The 19,215-nt window shown below is 42.0% G+C and overlaps 1 protein-coding gene across 4 annotated transcripts in view; it reads left to right on the top strand.

Moving 5' to 3' along the window:
* shroom3 (shroom family member 3) overlaps window positions 1–17,664 on the top strand; it is a 73,004-nt gene extending 55,340 nt beyond the window's left edge. For all 4 annotated transcript variants that reach the window (XM_038734116.1, XM_038734117.1, XM_038734118.1 and 1 more), the window contains 10 exons: window positions 227–533; window positions 2,839–2,915; window positions 4,640–4,728; window positions 5,179–5,938; window positions 6,041–6,296; window positions 8,150–8,295; window positions 13,577–13,661; window positions 13,824–13,989; window positions 14,123–14,244; window positions 16,406–17,664. In XM_038734116.1, coding sequence (XP_038590044.1) covers window positions 227–533; window positions 2,839–2,915; window positions 4,640–4,728; window positions 5,179–5,938; window positions 6,041–6,296; window positions 8,150–8,295; window positions 13,577–13,661; window positions 13,824–13,989; window positions 14,123–14,244; window positions 16,406–16,810 — 2,413 coding nt within the window. In that variant the 3' untranslated portion in view covers window positions 16,811–17,664. The remainder of the gene's footprint in view (window positions 1–226; window positions 534–2,838; window positions 2,916–4,639; window positions 4,729–5,178; window positions 5,939–6,040; window positions 6,297–8,149; window positions 8,296–13,576; window positions 13,662–13,823; window positions 13,990–14,122; window positions 14,245–16,405) is intronic.
* The last annotated feature ends 1,551 nt before the right edge of the window (window positions 17,665–19,215 follow it).

Genomic DNA, 19,215 nt, shown 5'->3' with positions numbered 1-19,215 from the left:
GGTCTGTCAGTTAGTTGGTCCACCACTTTTGTCTAGACTGGAATATCTTATTATCCCCAGAGGATGAAACCTAATGTCAGCTATCTGACGGATTGCCACGAAATGTGGTGGAGAAATTCATGTCCAGCACCAAATGAATTGTAATAACATTTACGTTTTAATATAAAGGTAGATTATTTCTTTGTTATTACAATGTATTAATTCCTATCCTGGTCTCTCCTCCCAGTGCTCCTCCTGGCTCCTCTCCTGAGTCCCAGGCGCAGACCATCCAGAATCTCGCCCCTGCAACAGGGTTCAGTAGACAGAGTCAGTCATCCAGCAGAGACTCAGGGCTGGACCAACAGCAGCTGGCCGCAGATCCTCAGTACAACTTGGGACTCTCCAAGCAGCTCAACGGGGCCCTGCAAAGGGCCGGGTCAGCTCAGGGCACCAGGAAGTCGGCCTCTGTTGAGGATCTCCTGGAGAGATCTGAGGAGAGACAAACAACTCTTCAACACTACCGCTCCTCCCCAACAGTAGAGAGACTGAACCAGGTAACACTGCAGTCATGGTCGTACCCACCCCTGAGGAGCTCATCTGTCATTGCTTGTGTGTGGGTATGTGGGTGGTGAGCAGGATGATGTTACTACAAAAACTTTACTCAACACGGTGATTCTTTGATTGAACAACTTAATCCGTTGGCTACAGAAAGAGTAAGTCATAAAGTAAGAAACAACGATCAAACAGAGTGACTAAACTAAAAGAATCACGAGCAACAGTGTTTGCATATGAAACCAATATTACAATAACATAGATCACACAGAGCGCTCTGACCAACTAGCCCTGCGTGAAAAAACTCGCCCTCTTCCTTCATTGCAGCGTCACCTCATCCAGCACAGACCTGTGTTGTGTCACCAACGTGCAAACGTGAAAGCCGTATGTCTACTGTTTTCCTCACAATCATTGTACTAGAAGATAAAATAATTGCCTCCGTGTTTTGGAAACACATGGCTCGGAAAGTGAACTTCTTTGTTGTAGGTCAGTATATGGAGCAATGTGAGAAAGTAACTTACCTATGTGAATTGCATGTAAACACGCCTGCAAGCTTCAGGCATGTGACAGGCAAGGGCTCAATCCAACATTGTGGAACAGTTGGAAGAACTATCATGATGTGTGCATCGAATTAAAATATCAGGAGCAGTTTTCTAAATAAGGATAGACAATCATAACACCACAACTTAAAAACGTACTATTTGCTTCTTACAACGGCAATACAGAAATGACATCTCACCGCTCCTCTTTTCATTACCATTTATTTGACTATTTGCTGTTACGGGACATTTGGCAAGGGGTCACACAGGAAATACCTAGAATCCTCAGAGTTTCCTGTGAGGTGCCAGAGAGCCGGAGACGGTGGCTGGGCGCTGTCCGATGTGGATGATGGCAAAGATAACACACACACACACACTTGTATACATAGGCCTACATCATACAAACATCTTCAGAGTTCTTAAGAATGCAGTAAAGGATGAATTCTTCTTTTATCTCACAGTGACATCATTACAGTTCAGTCGGACAAACACATACTCCGTCCTCTTACTTTAATCAATAGATTTCACTGCAGGGTGGTGACAGTACTTATTTTACACTGTAATCTGTGATGAGTGGGATAGTGGGAAGTTGAGTTTCTTAAGAATGTAAATCTAAAAACAGTTTGATTCTGTGCTCTCACACGTGTGGTTGACTCATTTCACTGGAGAAGCAGGAGACTTCAGGCTTGTGCTGTGTGTGTTTTCTCACACAGACACAGGAATACGTGTTTATTGTCAAGTTCAGTACTCTTTATTTAGTACATGTCTGGAAGGCCACCAAAAAAGGATTTACAGATGAGGAAGATGCTGATAAGGATAAGGATAATGTACACACTCAGTGATTCATAGAAACAGAATAATTTTACCTTTGTAAGGGCCAGATTTACTAAGGTTTTGCCTGAGTAAAAACATGTGCAAACTTGATATCACCAGCAAATGAACACAAGCTGATCTACTAACAGTGTGCACGCAGAATGACGTCTTTCAAAAGTCCAAGATAGCACCTGTTGTTCATTTAGTACTTTCCCCTAATGAATATGCAATTTGGGGCGTTTCAGTTTTATTATACAAAGTAATGGGAGGATAACATGCAAATACATTTATTTACTACACACAATGTGATCGAACAAGCCATACGCAATTTCATGTGAGTGCAACAGCATCTGTATTTAATACATTTGAAAGGAAGGTGCACAGAGATGGCTGCTGTTATTGCCGCGCGAAGGAGACACTGCTGTAATGACAGAAGACGTAGAGAAATTATTAGATAATATTATTCTATGTTCAATATACAGAAATAAAATGATTTTATTTATTCGATAAACTATATGAATTGAATTGGGGTCATTTTTGTATTTTCCTTTAGCTTTGGCAGTACTGTTGCCAATAAAGCAAATTTCATTGCGACCTGACTTATTTTCTCTGTGAGATGGAAGAATTTAGAGAGTTGCGTGTACATTTATTTTAGAATGTACACGCAATGTAGTAAGTGTCACATTTGTTTAATAGACAACATTTTATTGTTTAAAATGACTACAAGTTCTCAATATGTTGAGACAGATGAAGGTCAGACTGAACTTTTTGTGTCACAAAATAATAAGATAATATAAAATTTACGGATCCCCAGTGGGTGATTTACAATGATATGAATTAGAAATTATTTGAAATATGAATACAATATGACTCCATTAGAAGAGAACAAACAACAATAGTGGAATTAGAGTTCCAAAAGAGTCTAAAAGACTTTGTCTATGTGTATGTGTTGCAGGACTTCCCTCCAGGTGATGTCAGGACATTTGGTGTTTTCATTTCAGGACCTGGACGCCACTCTGTGCCTGAGGACAGGTATGCTACAGCTGCATTCAGACCATGTGATCATGTGACCAAACAGCTGATGGTTCAAATACCAAACCAGGTTTTTCCTTATGGGTTCTCACAGTTTATCAACCGTCTTGCCCATTTCACCTGATTTATCATGTCTCCCAGTTATGTTCAGTAACCTTAACTAGCATGTATAGAATAAAACCCTCTTTGGCTGAAGTGCAGTCGTGCATGATCATTCATCACAGTTGTTTTATGTCTGATGATTTATTCATGTTACTCTGTTAATAAAATGAAACACAACTAATTTTAACTGGTTTTAGCAAAATGTCAAGACTGCTGTTTGTTTCCTTATGGAGAACTAAGGGATCATGGAAATTCGGATCATTTCTGAGCAGATATTTTAGCTCTCTTCCATAATAGGATGTTAACAGTCATCCAGTGTGTGTGTGTGTGTGTGTGTGTGTGTGTGTGTGTGTGTGTGTGTGTGTGTGCTTTAGGCTCTTTGCTGTTTTCAAACCAGTTCTGGCCTTATGAGTCCATGTGCCATGCTGCTGGCACCACAAAGAGAGAGAGATGGAAGACAAGAAGTAAGGAATGAGGAGAGGGAAAGAAGAGGGTGCACAGAGGATTTGAAACATTGGAGGAAAAAAGAGAAGAGAAGGGAAATAATGGAGTTATGGGAAGGATAGATGAAGGGAGCAAAGGACGGAAGAGGAAAAAAATGTAGGAGGGGAAGGAGGTGAGGAGGAAAAGAACAAAGGAAAGGAGGACATGTGGGATGAGAGTGGGGAGGAGGTGAGAGAAAAAGAGAAGAGAAAGAACAAGAAGGGAGGGAAAGAAGAGATGGGATGGAGAAGGTGAAACAACTGTAAGGAAAAGGAGGGAAGGAAGGAAGGGACACAGGTAAACAGAGAAGAACAGAAAAATGGTGGCGTTGAGGGCAGAAAAGGTGGAGAAGGGGAGAAGAGAGAAGAGAGCGATGGAGAGGGTGAAATGGAAGGAGGAGAAGGGGGAAATGAGAGAAGGGAAGGAGGAGTAAAATGAGAGGGTTCAGATGATAGGAAAGAAAGAAGGAGAGAGGCCGTTAAAAGGAGTGAAAGAGTTCAGAAGAGGTTAATGGGAGGAGAAGAAGTTCTGTGTAGCATCAGCGTCTTTAGCAGAAATTTAAACAAAAAGAAAAAGGAAGGAGTGAATGGGAGGAGTTAAAGGAGGGAGGGACTGAGGAATTTAAGGAAGCAGAGAAAACTCCCTGTCACAGAGACAGAAAAATAAACTAATTATCGACTCCAATCTTTATTGACATAAAACTCAAACTATGTTTGCTCTGAAAATATGAAGGTTAGAGGTCACTTCAAGAATTCCGTGTGTGTGTGTATTTTCACGAACGTGTGTCTAGTATCTGAATATAACCAGGAAATTGTAATAGTCACTGTGAAGAAACAGGACTATAGACACAAGTAAAAGACAATTCTAATACAGAACATATCGTAACCCACAGCACAGTAATATATCTGTATAAATGAGAGGTGTATGTAGTGTATATACCTCTTATTTATATTTCTATATGATGTCTATTTGTTTTGATCTATCACTCTTTTTTCCTGTACGTGTTGAATCTTGTTGAACAAGTGAATTTCCCTGGTGTGGGATCAATAAAGTATTCTATTCTATCTTATAACTATCTGACTGAATGTGTGTTCCTCCCTTTCTTTCATTATTTCTTTACCTGTCTGTCTGTCTCTTAGAACTGCAGACATCCAGGTATCAGGGGACCTCGTCTCCCCTCAACACTCTGAGAACAGTATGAACACCGTCCAGCCTGCAGGATCGCAAGGTGAGCAAAACATTTTTTTAAAACATGGTGTTCACTACACCACATAGTCTTCAATCTTGTGGCCTCCTCTCAACTCCCTGAAAGAAAGCAGCCTATCACGTATGAAAATTAAAAAATAAACAACACTAATGTACTTGCTTGCAGGAAATTGCTTCTGAAAGAAAAGCTAAAAAATATATGCGTTAAAAAAAAAATATGGTTATACACTTTGTTATCTGGATGACATATCTTTTCCAGGGTTACTTGTTTGTGTATGGCAAGTCTCCAAATTGACACCTGTATGAGAAAGGAGAAGTGTGTTTGCAGATCCGGAGGGGGTCTCAGGGTCATAAATGCTCCAGCGTTTGTGAATGTGGGAGACGTTCATTGTGACCACTACATAAATATATGTCCTAGCACTGTGATTCGCCATTGAATTCTCTCTTCCTTGTGTTCTGATCCTACACCCAGGCTCCTCCCACACTCCGGTCACTCGCAGGGAGCGACGGAGAAACTCAGAGCGGCAGCGAGCCAACAGCACCTCCACCTTGGCAGCCTCCGTTGGCCTGCCCTCCCCCTTTTCCCCATCCGGGACTCAGGATGAAGGTAACACTGAGTGGCATGCTAGCGAGAGGCTGAGCCAGGCCAACCTGGATGACATAACCTTCCCAGGGATCCCACCAACCAGCACAGGTGATGGCTTTAACGCTACTGGCTCCAATGAAACCCCGGTGACGGACAGACAGACAAGACACAGTTTGAGTGATACCAGCGTATTAGAAGACACTGCAAAGGACATGTACAGAGGGAGAGCCTCCAGTTTAGAGATGAGTAGAGAGCATTCTGCAGAAAACAACAATCGAGTTTCATCGGTGACGCCAACACCCCTTCCCCATTTCCAGCTTGCAGCCCCACCAAACAGGAAGGACAGCGGTAGCCCCATGTCGTCTCCTTCCCCATTCTCCCGTCCATCCATTTGCCAGCGCCTGTCCTCACTGCGAATCTCCGAGTCCAGCCTCTTCAGCTCCATCGACCAGCAGCAGCCACTAGAAACAAGCCTGTCGCATTTTGACTTTGACGAGGTCTTCCTCCAAAATCCTGCCCCTCTGTCACCTTCTCTGCCAATCAAAGAGACAAGCTTCGTGGAAGACTTCCCTCCTCCTCCTTCTCCTCCTCCTCCTGCGCCATCCCTCGAGTTGGTGCCAGAAGTTGGAAACCAGACTGTGGGAAGGTTTGTTGTGCAATATTTTATATTCACCCGAATTTAAATATTATCATTTTGGACCTGCTCTTTCTGTTTTTCCTTAACTCCGTTCTCTCCCCTGTACTCTAGTCCTGGCGTGGAGGTCTTAAACAACCCCATCATTCCCACCCGGAAGTCTTCCCTCCACTCCCCTCCGATGTCTCCTTCCTCCTCCATCTTTCCTGCACCTATGGCCAGCCTCTTTCCCTCCCTGAAGCCCTCCACCATTACCTCCATCACTATATCCACCACTTCCGAGGACAGCCTAAGTCTTCAGTACCAGCCCATCCCCAAGAGGGAAAAGACATCCGAGGAGCTGCGAGCAGAGGCGCTGGCCCGGCAGTTGGTGGGTACCTTGCGTCGGCAGTTACCTTGAATAAATGTGAATGGATTACCTATGTAATTCTGACTTTGCCTTGGTGATTGTACCTAGTTCTGACTTGTTATCGTGTCAGACTCTTTGTTACACATTGATCATTAGCATTAGGTATAGTTTTCACACTTTTTTGTTGTCACCGTACCGAGTTCTGACTGTTCTTTCTAATAACTAGTCTTGACTTTATCTTTGTCTTTGACATATTGTTAGTACGCCTTTAACATCCTCTGATTCTGGCTCTGTATGTTTTGTTTTACCCAGTTCTGACTCTACCTTGTTATCGTACCTACTTCTGTCTCTGTTTTTAACCCGCATTGAATTCACATCGGTGGCACCACCCTTCGAACAGGGAAAATTATATTTCACATACAAACCACATAATCTAGTTCTTTAAAAATGAAAGGTTTTTAAACTACTAACTAGACACAGACCAAACTACTAACTACACATGAACAAATAAATACATCCATGAATACAGTGATGAGTACAGGGATGAACAATCAATGAATACATTAATGTAATTTCTTTTACAGCCCAAACAATTAATGATTTAATGGAAACCAATATGTACCAGGTAAAGCAGAAGGTGATGCTTTAATGTCCTAATTAATGGAAACAGGAGAAGGAATCTTTACAGTAATCAGTGAAATCTTTTTAATAATGCACATTTCTGCAGCTGAGAGGTTTGGGGAAGCAGAGGGAAATAATTTCCAATGTCATATTATATTGGAGGGAGATTCTACTCCTGATCTAACACTAAATTACCTTTAGGAATTGCGTCAAACTCAAATATCTTAGGAAAAGTATAGTTTCACCTGGTGTTTTAGATGGCCAGAGGAGAAGTTGCGATGGAAGGGAGGTGGAGGTGAAGTCGATTCTTGTGTGTGGGCCGCACATTCACACAGTCCCACGTCGCAGCTTGGGCAGCTGATATGTTTTCCAGGAGAATATGGCCATTGTCGGTCCCACGTGGCAACTTGTTTTAATCTGCACTCTCTCTCTGCAGGCACAGGATTAGCATCTTCACACACCATGTGACTGGGTGTGCTGGAAATGTGTTAGCAGCGGTTGCCAGAGTTGTCACAGTTCTGGACCTCCACAGTTGCTAAAGGATACTAAACACCTTTATGAATCACAAAAGATCATCCTTAGTAGCCTAATAAATGAGTTGGTAAGGGAGACAATGTTAAATAAATGTCATAAATGGCAAACATGTAGCAATATTTGTTATTATGGCAATCTATATGCATACATATAATTATAACCGCTAATGAAATAATAACATAAAATTATTCATGTGAAGGCTACAGGAATGTCTTTGTCTTCTGCAAAGCAAAGTCATTTCTCTGTTCTCTGTGTCTTTTAGCCGTAGGAGTCCTTTAAGCAGTCCAGATCATGGGATATTGGAAAGTGAATTTTTCAGTTTACTAAGTTAGAATGTAGGTCATAAATGAATAAACTGGCATTTCCAATTGGCTCTCAACATTCATGTGTTCATCATTGTGAATCCTGCAAAACCTCATCATGGAATGGAAGATATCAGATTAGTTCTCCAAGCAGGGCTGTTGTAAATCGAGAGAGTCACTTATCTAGTCAACTAGTAATTTGTGACCTAATTAGTGACCTCCCGAGTCCTGGCAGGGCCTTTTTTGTGACCTAAAGGTCATGTGAAGACAGGGTGTTTGGAGGAAGTCCACCTGTGAGTCCTAACAGAGCCTGTTTCATAACCCAGAGGTCATGTGGACAACAAGTCAGAGAAGGCTCATTATTTTATCAAATTATTGTTTCACATAGTTTGATTCTTCCTTTTTTATTTTATCCAGGTCTTGCAGGACCGCTCTCTGGCACCCCTCCTGGACACGTGGGGGGGTAAATCCACTGTAGAGCTCATGGAGGAGATCTTTCCAAACAGCAAAACGGTGGGGAATTCACCATGGCAACGCAGGGGTAGTAGCCAATTGGATGACAGGTAATTCTGACATGTGTTTTAATAATAATAATAATAATAATAATAGTAACTTTATTTGTATAGCACTTTTCTAAATCAAGTTACAAAGTGCTGTACAGTAAAATAAACATGATCCATTCTTAAAACTATATATATATATATAAAATATGAATTATCTATTGAATCAACGTTAAACAATACAATAACAGTAATGACATAAAAAGCAAACATATGCCATACAATAAAAGTGACATTTGAGAAGAGACTTAAAAGAGGCCACTGAGGCAGGGAGTTCCACACGCAAAGCAAAGGCTCGGTCAGCTTTAGTGACAAGACGAGACTTTGGAACCATTAGTAGAGCTCTGCCAGAGGATCTCAGGCATCGGTCTGGCTTCTAGGGAGTTCAAGGTCAAATCACAGATGTAGGCAGGAGCCTGGCTGTTCAGGGCCTTAAAAACAAGTAGTCTTAAAATCAATTGTAAAACTTACAGGTAACCAGTGAAGGGCGGCGAGGATTGGTGCGATGTGGTCACTCCTCTTTAGTGCGAGATAAAAGCCTGGCTGCAGCACTTTGAATGAGCTGTAATCTATGAATATTTCCCTTACTAATACCAGAATACAGAGCGTTGCAGTAGTCGAGTCTTGAGGAAATAAAGGCATGGATGACCTAAGTCAGCAGAGGAGAGAAAATGACACCAAGGTTGCGAGCTTCTTTCTGAAAGTTATCTGAGATGACATCCAGGCTGGTGGTGAGGTTTTTGAGGTAGCTAGTGCTGCTTTTGTCTTCGAATATTCTTTCAATGATATTTTAAATACACTAAGACACTGAGTTTTAGTATCAACAAAACACTCTTTTCTTTTTCTGAGAATGTTTTTCATTTGCTTCCCTACAAATACTCTTTGCACTCCTGGTTTAATCTTGCTGATTTTTTTGTGATGCAGATGTGCAGATGGGTTTCTCAATTTTACTCAAAATCATACATCTCTCTGCTATTGCTCTCTCACCTAGTCAATGTGAATAGGGAAGGTGCAGGAAATACAGGAGAGAGGGTCTCAAAGCCTCCTTCTCCCATCTCTTGCTGACACAGAGAAGAAACTATACAAATCTCTGCATGTTGTTGTGAACTTTAAAGTCAGTGACATCTTGAATGGGTTTTTGTTGGTGAACATGTTCAGGGAAGGAATGTATCCTCACTGAAAAGAAAGCAAAAACACCGATAAATTCAGAGGCATCATCTTACACACGGTCAGTGAAGAGTCACAGGAAGGTTGTGTTTATGCTTTGACCTTTGACCTTGGTTCAACCTTGGATGTAGCTGGATAGCTCGCTAGCTGTGTAGGATGATGGCGTCCTCATTCTAAACTCATCCTAAAAAGATGGCCTTCTCCAGCCAGAGAAACAGTTGCAAATCAGCTCAACACCAGATCTATTTGAATTGCTGGAAGTCTGGAGCCAGGCTAGCAAGTTACAGCCTTGTCGGCCAGGACAGCAATACCAGAGAAACCTCATAAATGTTTCTTAGCATCAGTGTGGAAATAGTGTCCAACAACAGTGACTTTTTCATTAAGCCTCCCTACACAGATGGATCATTGGAGAACTGAAATCACTGAATTAATAAAAAGAAGAAGAAGAAGTGACAAAAAAACAACCAATATTTAAATGTCTACATGACATTGAGTTTATGGCTGAAGTTGCAGTTAAGAGGACAGATTAAGAATATTCTTTGTTTTTTTTTCACTGTCCTTCCTTCTGGCTGTAGTATATGAATGTGTGTTCCTCCTGTAGTTTCCACTGGTCTCACTGATCCGGACAGACAGATGACTTCCTGCAGTCTAAACAGTTGAACAACACTGACACCTAGTGGCCAAAGTTGCAGAACAGTAACAGTAATTTTGTTTATTGTGATTTGTGGTTGTGGTCCATTGTAGGATTGATCCCTTCCTTAACCACTCCTACGCCCTAAGGAGGGGGCCTGTTTATTAGGGATTAGCACTTGGATATGGTTGTGGGTGAGCAGAGGAGTGAGTTGACCCAGCCTTCCTTGCCCATGCCGCACACTCTAGGGAGATCCTACAGAGTTCCCTGAGTTGACACACTTCAGGGACAAGATGGGGCACCACGCTGACAATTCCCATGCACTTTGATAATGGTGGGGTGATAGGGGAGGAGTTTAGTAGGGAAAGAAAAAAAGTGCACATCGGTTAAAATACAGAAATGGAGAAAATACTATATTAATGACAAATAAATAAATACATTGGAAGATGGGCACATATGAAGTTTTCAGTGTTATAGAAGTTGTGAAATTGTGTATGTATTTGTTTAGAAGTTGTACAATAATAATAATAATAATATTGTAGATTCCCTAAAGAATCACCACCTTAACGCAGTGGAGGGGTTTGTGTCCCTGTGATCCTGGTAACTGTGTTGTCTGGGGCAGTAGTCCCTGGTGTGGTCTCCCAAGGCAAATTGGTCCCAGGAGAGGGGCTGGACTGAGGAATTCATAGACCCTACATGAATTGGCAGAGAAGGAGCTGCAGCACCTCGCCCATAAAAGGGAAACCGGGGCACCCTCTTGGAGCCAGACCTAGGAGGTGAGCTCACTTGCGAGCATCTGGTGGCTGGGCCTTAATCACAAGCTCCCGGCTGAGAGCCGCTGTGTTGGAGTTCTCCCGTAGAATGAGAGAGCCGACTCTATGTGAGTGCAAGTTGATGGGGGGAAAGTTGACTGTTGTGTGTGGTTATGCACCGAGCATTAGATCAGAGTCCCTGGCCTTCTTGGAGTCTCTGGGTGGTGTCCTGGAAGGGATTCCATCTAGGTACTCTATAGTTCTGCTGGGAGACTTCAAGGCTCACTTCGGCAATGACGGAGAAACCTGGATGGGGTGAGGAGGAACAGCCTGTCTGATCCTGAACCTGAATATCTGAACACCCAGGTATTTATATGTTCCCACCATCTCAGTATCCAAACCCTGGATGTTCAACAGTGTGATCTGGGGCGCCTTCCTGCGGAAGTCTACCACCATCTCCTTTGACTTGCTGGCATTAATGTGGAGGGGGTTAAGCTCATACCAGTCGACAAAGTTAACGATGACCTCCCAGTATTCCTGATCGTTCCCCTTTGATACACGTCCAACAATGGCAGTATCATCGCAGGTGACAGTTGCTTGAATTGTGTCTGAAGTCTGATGTGAACAGAATGAAAAGAAAAGGAGCAAGCACCATAGCCTGTGCAAACCATCAATATCAGACACACAGTCCTGGAGTAGTTGATGTCTATGCAGCCGGGTGGCAGTCAACTCCAGCTCTTACTAGCTTCCCCCTGAGCGGTGCTGGCTGTATTGTGTTGAATGCACTGGAAAAGTCAAAAAACATGACCCCCACAGTGCTCCCAGTGTTCTCCAGGTGTGAGAGGGATCTGTGCAGTAAGTAGATGACTGCATCATCGACCCCATTGCCTGGTTGGAGGGGGTCTAGCCTTGAGCTCACCAGGGACTGCAGGTGGTTCAATATAATCCTCTCCATGGTCTCCATGGCTCATCAGTACTGTGCAGTTTTTGGCACTGGAACAACACAGGAAGTTTTCAGGAACTCTCTCCAGACTGAGGCTGAGGTTGAAATGTTTAATGTGCAGAACTACCTCAATTTACAGTCTTCAAGCAGCCTGGAGCTGATGCCATCCGGGCCCGTGGCCTTTCTTGCCTTGATCTTCCTTAGCTCCTTCTTGGTCACCAGATAGTGGGCCCTTCCACTGTCTTTATTATGACTTTTCATTCCTCTTCAGATCTCCCTTGTGTTATTATGTTACAGGCGCTCCTTCAACTTTTTCCTGTAGCTGACCTTTCCCTTTCTTATCTTCCATCTAAGTTGTCTATGTTTGGGCCATAAACATTACTGATGTTACTGTGCTATTGTGTAAGATTGTTGATTGACATGATGATTACACGTCCTTCAGGATCTGTGCTGCCGGTGTGACTGAGACTTTTTTGTTTATTAAAACCTTATTATTTTTTGTTGAATTGTGATGATTTTGATTTATTATAATCTATTTCTGATAGATATGTTTCTTAATAGTAGTACGCATATATCTGCTGGCAGTTTTCAAAGTAATTCATTATTTAAACTTTTTTGCCTGAGAACGAATTCCACGGAAGTACCAGATTAAAACGTTTGAGCGATGACATGCTGAAAAGGTTATTATGAGGAGCTGGATATAAATGCTTGTATGGTAGGTGTGTGTGTGTGTGTGTGTGTGTGTGTGTGTGTGTGTGTGTGTGTGTGTGTGTGTGTGTGTGTGTGTGTGTGTGTCTGGTTGATGAATGGAGTGTGGTGACATAGTGTTCATGGCACTGCAAAACTGGAAGACACCAAGCACATAACAGAGAAATCCAAACAAATATAAACACAAAAACACAAGCAACAAAAAATATACAAAAAAAAACAGAACAAAAGGCATATACTCCATGGTACAGTGAGACCGAGGTGCAATAATATGATATGTATAATAATCCTTGTTGGGCAATAGTGTATATTGTAATCACTGCTGGGATGTCTTAGTGGCTGTACTTGATGGAAACTCTGGATGAGTTTTTATTTTAACTAATTTTATATTTAAGTAGTCAAACTCTAAATAATATTAAATAGCATGAAACATGTTTAAGATGTCACACATAAAAATAATAAATTACATACCATATTTCTATAGTGGTCCTTTTATTGTTTTTGCATGTGTTTGCATGGCTTTCTGAGTTATTTTTCTATTCATATGTTTTCATTTCGTTCTATTTTTGTTATCTTTCTCTTTAAATCTTCATTCACTAACAAGGTCCACGCCAATATGAGGTATAAAAAGGGTAGTTTATTTGGATAATGAGGCGTATTTATAATGAAGAGGTCGAGGGGAGAGGGATGTAGGGGTCGAGGATGAAGGGGTCGAGAATGGGGGGATGAAGGAGGTTGTTTAGGGTTTGGTGGCCAGAGCGGCTAGGAACCCGGGGGTCGAGACTCAGGGTGGGGGCTTGTCTCGATAAGCGGCTTGCTTATGAACCCCGTAAAAATGATTACTTGGCAGAATTATGGATTTTAGCGTGCATGTCTTTCATGGTGGGAGGAAAGCGGAGCACCCAGGGGAAACCCACGCAAACACGGGGAGAACACGGGGTACTGATCATTTTCAATGTAGCAGCATCAGCAGTGTCAAATGAAAAAAGCACAAGAATGACAGAACTGAAAGAATGGCCCTCGAAAAAATAAAAACACTTAAAATTGAAATTTAGGTGTTTAAATAATGTGTTGCCTTCCTAGGATCCAAGATGGGGTCTGTGACACATCTCAGAGCACAGCGACAGATCATGGGAAGGAGGAAGAGAAAGACCTCAACACCAGGAAGGTAAAACACAGATTTTTTAACTCTTTACTCATAATATTATTATTATTATTGTTATTATTATTATTAACACAATTTTCTGATTCAGTAGTTGAATTAAAACATCACAGCAGTAACAGAAGTGAAACTCCTGAGTATTCTTGTGTTTCTCGCCCCGTCTACCAGGTGGAGCTGTGTGAGGCTCTGAGGTGCAGCGTGGCAGCTCTGCGGCAGGAGAAGGAGGCGCTGTGTGAGGAGCAGAGATGTCACCAGGCGCTGGGGACGAGAATCGAAACGCTGGTACAGGAACACCTCAAACCCAACGAGAAAGAGAAGTACAGCATGTTCATTGGTACGACTTCTGACTGTCGCTATTAAACTATATAACAACAATTATTTTATTTAATCTATTTCAACTGGAGCTCCCATCAGGCTTTGGTGATTTGGTGGTCAGAAACTGAGATGTGACCTGGTTGTGTTTGCAGGAGATCTGGAGAAGATCGTGAACCTGCTGCTGTCTCTGTCCAGCCGGCTGTCGAGGATTGACAGATCTCTACTGGCTCTGGAGAGAGAGGATCTGACGCAGGAGGACACAGCAGAGGAGAGGGTGAGACAGGACAGGACCTACCTGTGTGACACTTTATCTGTCTATGTACCTGTTACCCGTGTGCCTATTTACCACCTCGTCATCTGTAGCTGCGTCTGCACAGGAATCATATTATCTGGGTTAAAGGTCTTCTGTGACTTTAACAACTGCAGGTCCTTGGTGTTTTTGATCCCATGCAAATCTGCTGTGTTTGATAAATATATAGTATTATAGTTATTATTACCAATACGAATTCAATAAATTCAGAGGTCTTAGTTAAGTTTTGTATATAAGTCCCGTGTTATTAACAAGAGCTCTGGGAGTATTTTGGGCCAAATTTAGGAGGTTCATCAAGATACTACTTAACATGGAGGGCCACACAGAGAAGGAATGATCTCAAATGAATGAAATGCTGATGCGATCTCTTTGTTAATGATTACTGTCTTCCTGTTCATCTGTACCACCCTAAAAACTGACGTGAAGCTTGTTAGTGAACTCACTGATCAAATACTAGCTTTCAAACACATTTATCTAGTGATGATGATGGCTGATAATCTGGTAATCACATGTTAATGAAATAAAACACTATCATACTGTAAATTAATCATAAAGCTGTGAATTATTTACAGCTGAATATATATAACTTCAGTAGCTGATAACATTATAGGAGAGGTGCTCAAAATAAAGAATAAATTCATCATGTGTGATCGCAGTCATGTGGGTTAAAAGGTAGTGATGGGACAGGCTGTCGTGGTAACAACTTGTTAACCTTCATGTCACCGACACCATAAAGAATGACTGCGAATGACTGAAGGAATTTGTCTAGTGTTGACTTACAGTTTTATGGTACTTGGTAGAAGTAAGGATTTACTGTAGTTACCCTGAATGGTGGACTTTTCTTGGACAATTAATTTATGGGAGTTTGCTTTCACATAATTCAGTATTATTTATTGCAAAACATATCTGAGCTTTCAGAACAAAAATAACTATGCTAGCGACCACCTTGCTATTCGTACATTCTTACCACAAGAGGGGGAGAGCATGTTACGTTTGTGTTGAGGCTGGCACTAAAGGAAAGGTCATGCTGTTACCTGAACCAAAATCACCTGAATACCTGAACCAAAATGTATGGTGTCCATTTTTGGATGTCAGGCTCAGTTTCACACATCCATGGATGGTCATGGATTGCCATCTTCAGCAGCAGTGACATTTCAGTCACTGAGTGACTCATACAGTATGTTGCAGGAACACTAGTGAAAATACAAACTCACCAGATTTTTTCTTAGTAACCTATAGGTGAGGAAAAATAACATCTGGCAGGTGTAAGGTGCGCTCAGAGCTGCCAATGATGGCTGGGAGATTTCTTACAGCAATACCACTCAATAAGTCTATGTTTAACATGGGTGCAGTGGATAAGACACATGCCTTTGGTGTGAGAGACCAATGGGTCCCTGAACAAGACACTTAACCCCTAGTTGCTCCAGAGGCGTGCAACCTCTGACATATACAGCAATTGTAAAGCGTCAGCTAAATGAATAAATGTTACATAACATGCTAACTATATAACAATATGCTTACAGCTAGTTTAACATGCTAATGTTTAGCATGTTACCATGTGCATAGTTAATATAGTGACATGTACAACCATTGCATGTTATACCATATTACCATATTAACAGAACATGTAAAATGCATAACAATTAGCATGTAAGTGTATAATTAATGTTAAGCTTGTTGGAATGTTAACCTGCTGACAGCATTAATATTAAGGAATCCAGTGAATTGGCATCCTGTCATGACCTAAAGTCTGAAGTCAGAGGATTGCCAAAGTCTTTAGGATTCATCCTCTGGGGAACATAAACGTCTCGTGTGTACAAAATGTGCATTTTTCCCAAGAGACATTTGAGCCCAGTGTTACTGATAACATCAATGAGGGCTTCGTTCTAGTGAGTCATGACAGTGTGATAGTGAGCCAGCGTGAACAACACTAGGACTAGTACTCTTCTTTGACATGTCAACATGTCTGCTGTGAAGAACATCTATGCTGTGCTAAACTTTAAACACAAAATTTAAGAAAGTTTTAGTTTCCATTTGGATGTTGACATGCACAGTTCAAGTACTATTAGTAATGAACAAGATTCTGTGTAAACTGGTAATAATTTATTTGTCTCCTCTTCTTCAGGATTCCCTCCATCACAAACGCTCTCTGCTCCTCTGTCAAACTGAAGACGCCCGGGAGCTGAAGGAGAACCTGGACCGGCGGCAGCGCGTGGTCCACGCCATCCTGTCCGGCTACCTCACCGAACCGCAGCTTCAGGACTACCGTCGCTTCATCAGCACCAAACCCTCTCTTCTGATTTGCCAGCGGCGCCTTGACGACAGCATACGTCAGGGAGAGGAGCAGCTGACGCGATTGGCCGAGAGCCTGCCACAGGAGCTGGCTGAGGCTCACGGCTGGTCAAGAGGTTGTCCTTTCTCTTCGTCAAGCCCTGCACCCTACTCTTCTCCTTTCCCACCGCTGCTTCCTCCCTCTGTGATACCAGGCCCCGCCCACTTAGTCCGATCCACCACTGTGACATCACTGTGATGTAATGGACAGGCCGCTATTATGAGTGGCAGTGAAGGACACGATGGAGAGGAGATAATTGGCTTCCTAAAACTAACTCAGAGCTCGAGAGATGTTCTAAATTGAAGAAGCTTAACATGAAGAAAGAGTTGGCCTGAAACGGGCTCTATTCATTCTGAAACTACTATGCAGACTTCACACATGTCGAAGAAAAGCCTTTAATGTGCCTCATTTTATTCACACCCAACTGTACGTTACGTCTCTTTTCACCTTCACGCCAGCGCTGTGTGGACTGAAGTGACTGCTGCCAATATCTAATGATCCTCTGCTCTGAAAGGTGATTTCAGGTTGGAAGTTCAGTGTTGATTTTCAGTTCTGCTTGAAAGGACAATTCCAGTGTCACGGGTCATTCCCTGCAGTTTTCCAGATTTCATCATGTCTGAAATACTTGATGTTTGCTTTCAGTGTCTCAGTATTCTGAATCTATCTGATTTCAAGCTGTAAATGTAAAATTCAGCTTTAAATTTATGTTCCATTTTGCAGATAGATCAGAAACTCCCACATTTCCAGAAATATTACAGAGTACTAGGGCTGACCCCGAATAGTTGAAGATTTGATGCTTCGATGGGCGGAGCCTGATTTGACTGTGAGAAGCTTCATGGCAAAACAAGGATCATGCCATTTTGGCGATATGCGGGTGCTCAACGTCTGATTTTACACAGAACTACCAATTTTCTCCTATAGTAAGTTAGTATACAGCCTATTACAATATACAGGCGCTGGTCATATAATTAGAATATCATCAAAAAGTTGATTTATTTCAGTAATTCCATTCAAAAAGTGAAACTTGGATATTATATTCATTCATTACACACAGACTGATATATTTCAAATGATTATTTCATTTAATTGTGATGATTAAAACTGACAACTAATGAAAATCCCAAATTCATCTAAATCTCCGAAAATTAGAATATTACTTAAGACCAATGCAAAAAAAGGATTTTTAGAAATGTTGGCCAACTGAAAAGTATGAACATGAAAAGTATGAGCATGTACAGCACTCAATACTTAGTTGGGGCTCCTTTTGCCTGAATTACTGCAGCAATGCGGCGTGGCATAGAGTCCATCAGTCTGTGGCACTGCTCAGGTGTTATGAGAGCCCAGGTTGCTCTGATAATGGCCTTCAGCTCTTCTGCATTGTTGGGTCTGGCGTATCGCATCTTCCTCTTCACAATACACCATAGATTTTCTATAGGGTTAAGGTCAGGCGAGTTTGCTGGCCGATTAAGAACAGGGATACCATGGTCCTTAAACCAGGTACTGGTAGCTTTGGCACTGTGTGCAGGTGCCAAGTCCTGTTGGAAAATGAAATCTGCATCTCCATAAAGTTGGTCAGCAGCAGGAAGCATGAAGTGCTCTAAAACTTCCTGGTAGACGGCTGCGTTGACCTTGGACCTCAGAAAACACAGTGGACCAACACCAGCAGATGACATGGCACCCCAAACCATCACTGACTGTGGAAACTTTACACTGGACTTCAAGCAACGTGGATTCTGTGCCTCTCCTCTCTTCCTCCAGACTCTGGGACCTTGATTTCCAAAGGAAATGCTAAATTTACTTTCATCAGAGAACATAACTTTGGACCACTCAGCAGCAGTCCAGTCCTTTTTGTCTTTAGCCCAGGCGAGATGCTTCTGACACTGTGTCTTGATCACACAAGGAGTGCGACAGCTGAAACCCATGTCTTTCTTGAAGCACTGACTCCAGCTGCAGTCCACTCTTTGTGAATCTGCCCCACATTTTTGAATGGGTTTTGTTTCACAATCCTCTCCAGGGTGCGGTTATCCCTATTGCTTGTACACTTTTTTCTACCACATCTTTTCCTTCCCTTCGCCTCTCTATTAATGTGCTTGGACACAGAGCTCTGTGAACAGCCAGCCTCTTTAGCAATGACCTTTTGTGTCTTGCCCTCCTTGTGCAACGTGTCAATGGTCGTCTTTTGGACAGCTGTCAAGTCAGCGGTCTTCCCCATGATTGTGTAGCCTACAGAACTAGACTGAGAGACCATTTAAAGGACTTAGCAGGTGTTTTGAGTTAATTAGCTGATTAGAGTGTGGCACCAGGTGTCTTCAATATTGAACCTTTTCACAATATTCTAATTTTCTGAGATACTGATTTTGGGGTTTTCATTAGTTGTCAGTTATAATCATCACAATTAAAAGGAATGACCACTTGAAATATATCAGTCTGTGTGGAATGAATATATACATTATACAAGTTTCACTTTTTGAATGGAATTACTGAAACAAATCAACTTTTTGATGTTATTCTAATTATATGACCAGCACCTGTATATTTCAACGTATAATTCTGAAAATAAATGTGAAAAGAAAAAAGCATTTAATAAATGTTTTTAAAGTGCG

The sequence above is a fragment of the Micropterus salmoides genome, unplaced genomic scaffold (genome assembly GCF_014851395.1).
Source record: "Micropterus salmoides isolate LMB-PRFRI ecotype aquatic unplaced genomic scaffold, ASM1485139v1 Ms_hic_scaffold_20, whole genome shotgun sequence".
NCBI classification, from domain to species: domain Eukaryota; kingdom Metazoa; phylum Chordata; class Actinopteri; order Centrarchiformes; family Centrarchidae; genus Micropterus; species Micropterus salmoides.
Note: the sequence above shows the minus strand (reverse complement) of the source record. Positions and strands in the feature narration are given on the sequence as shown.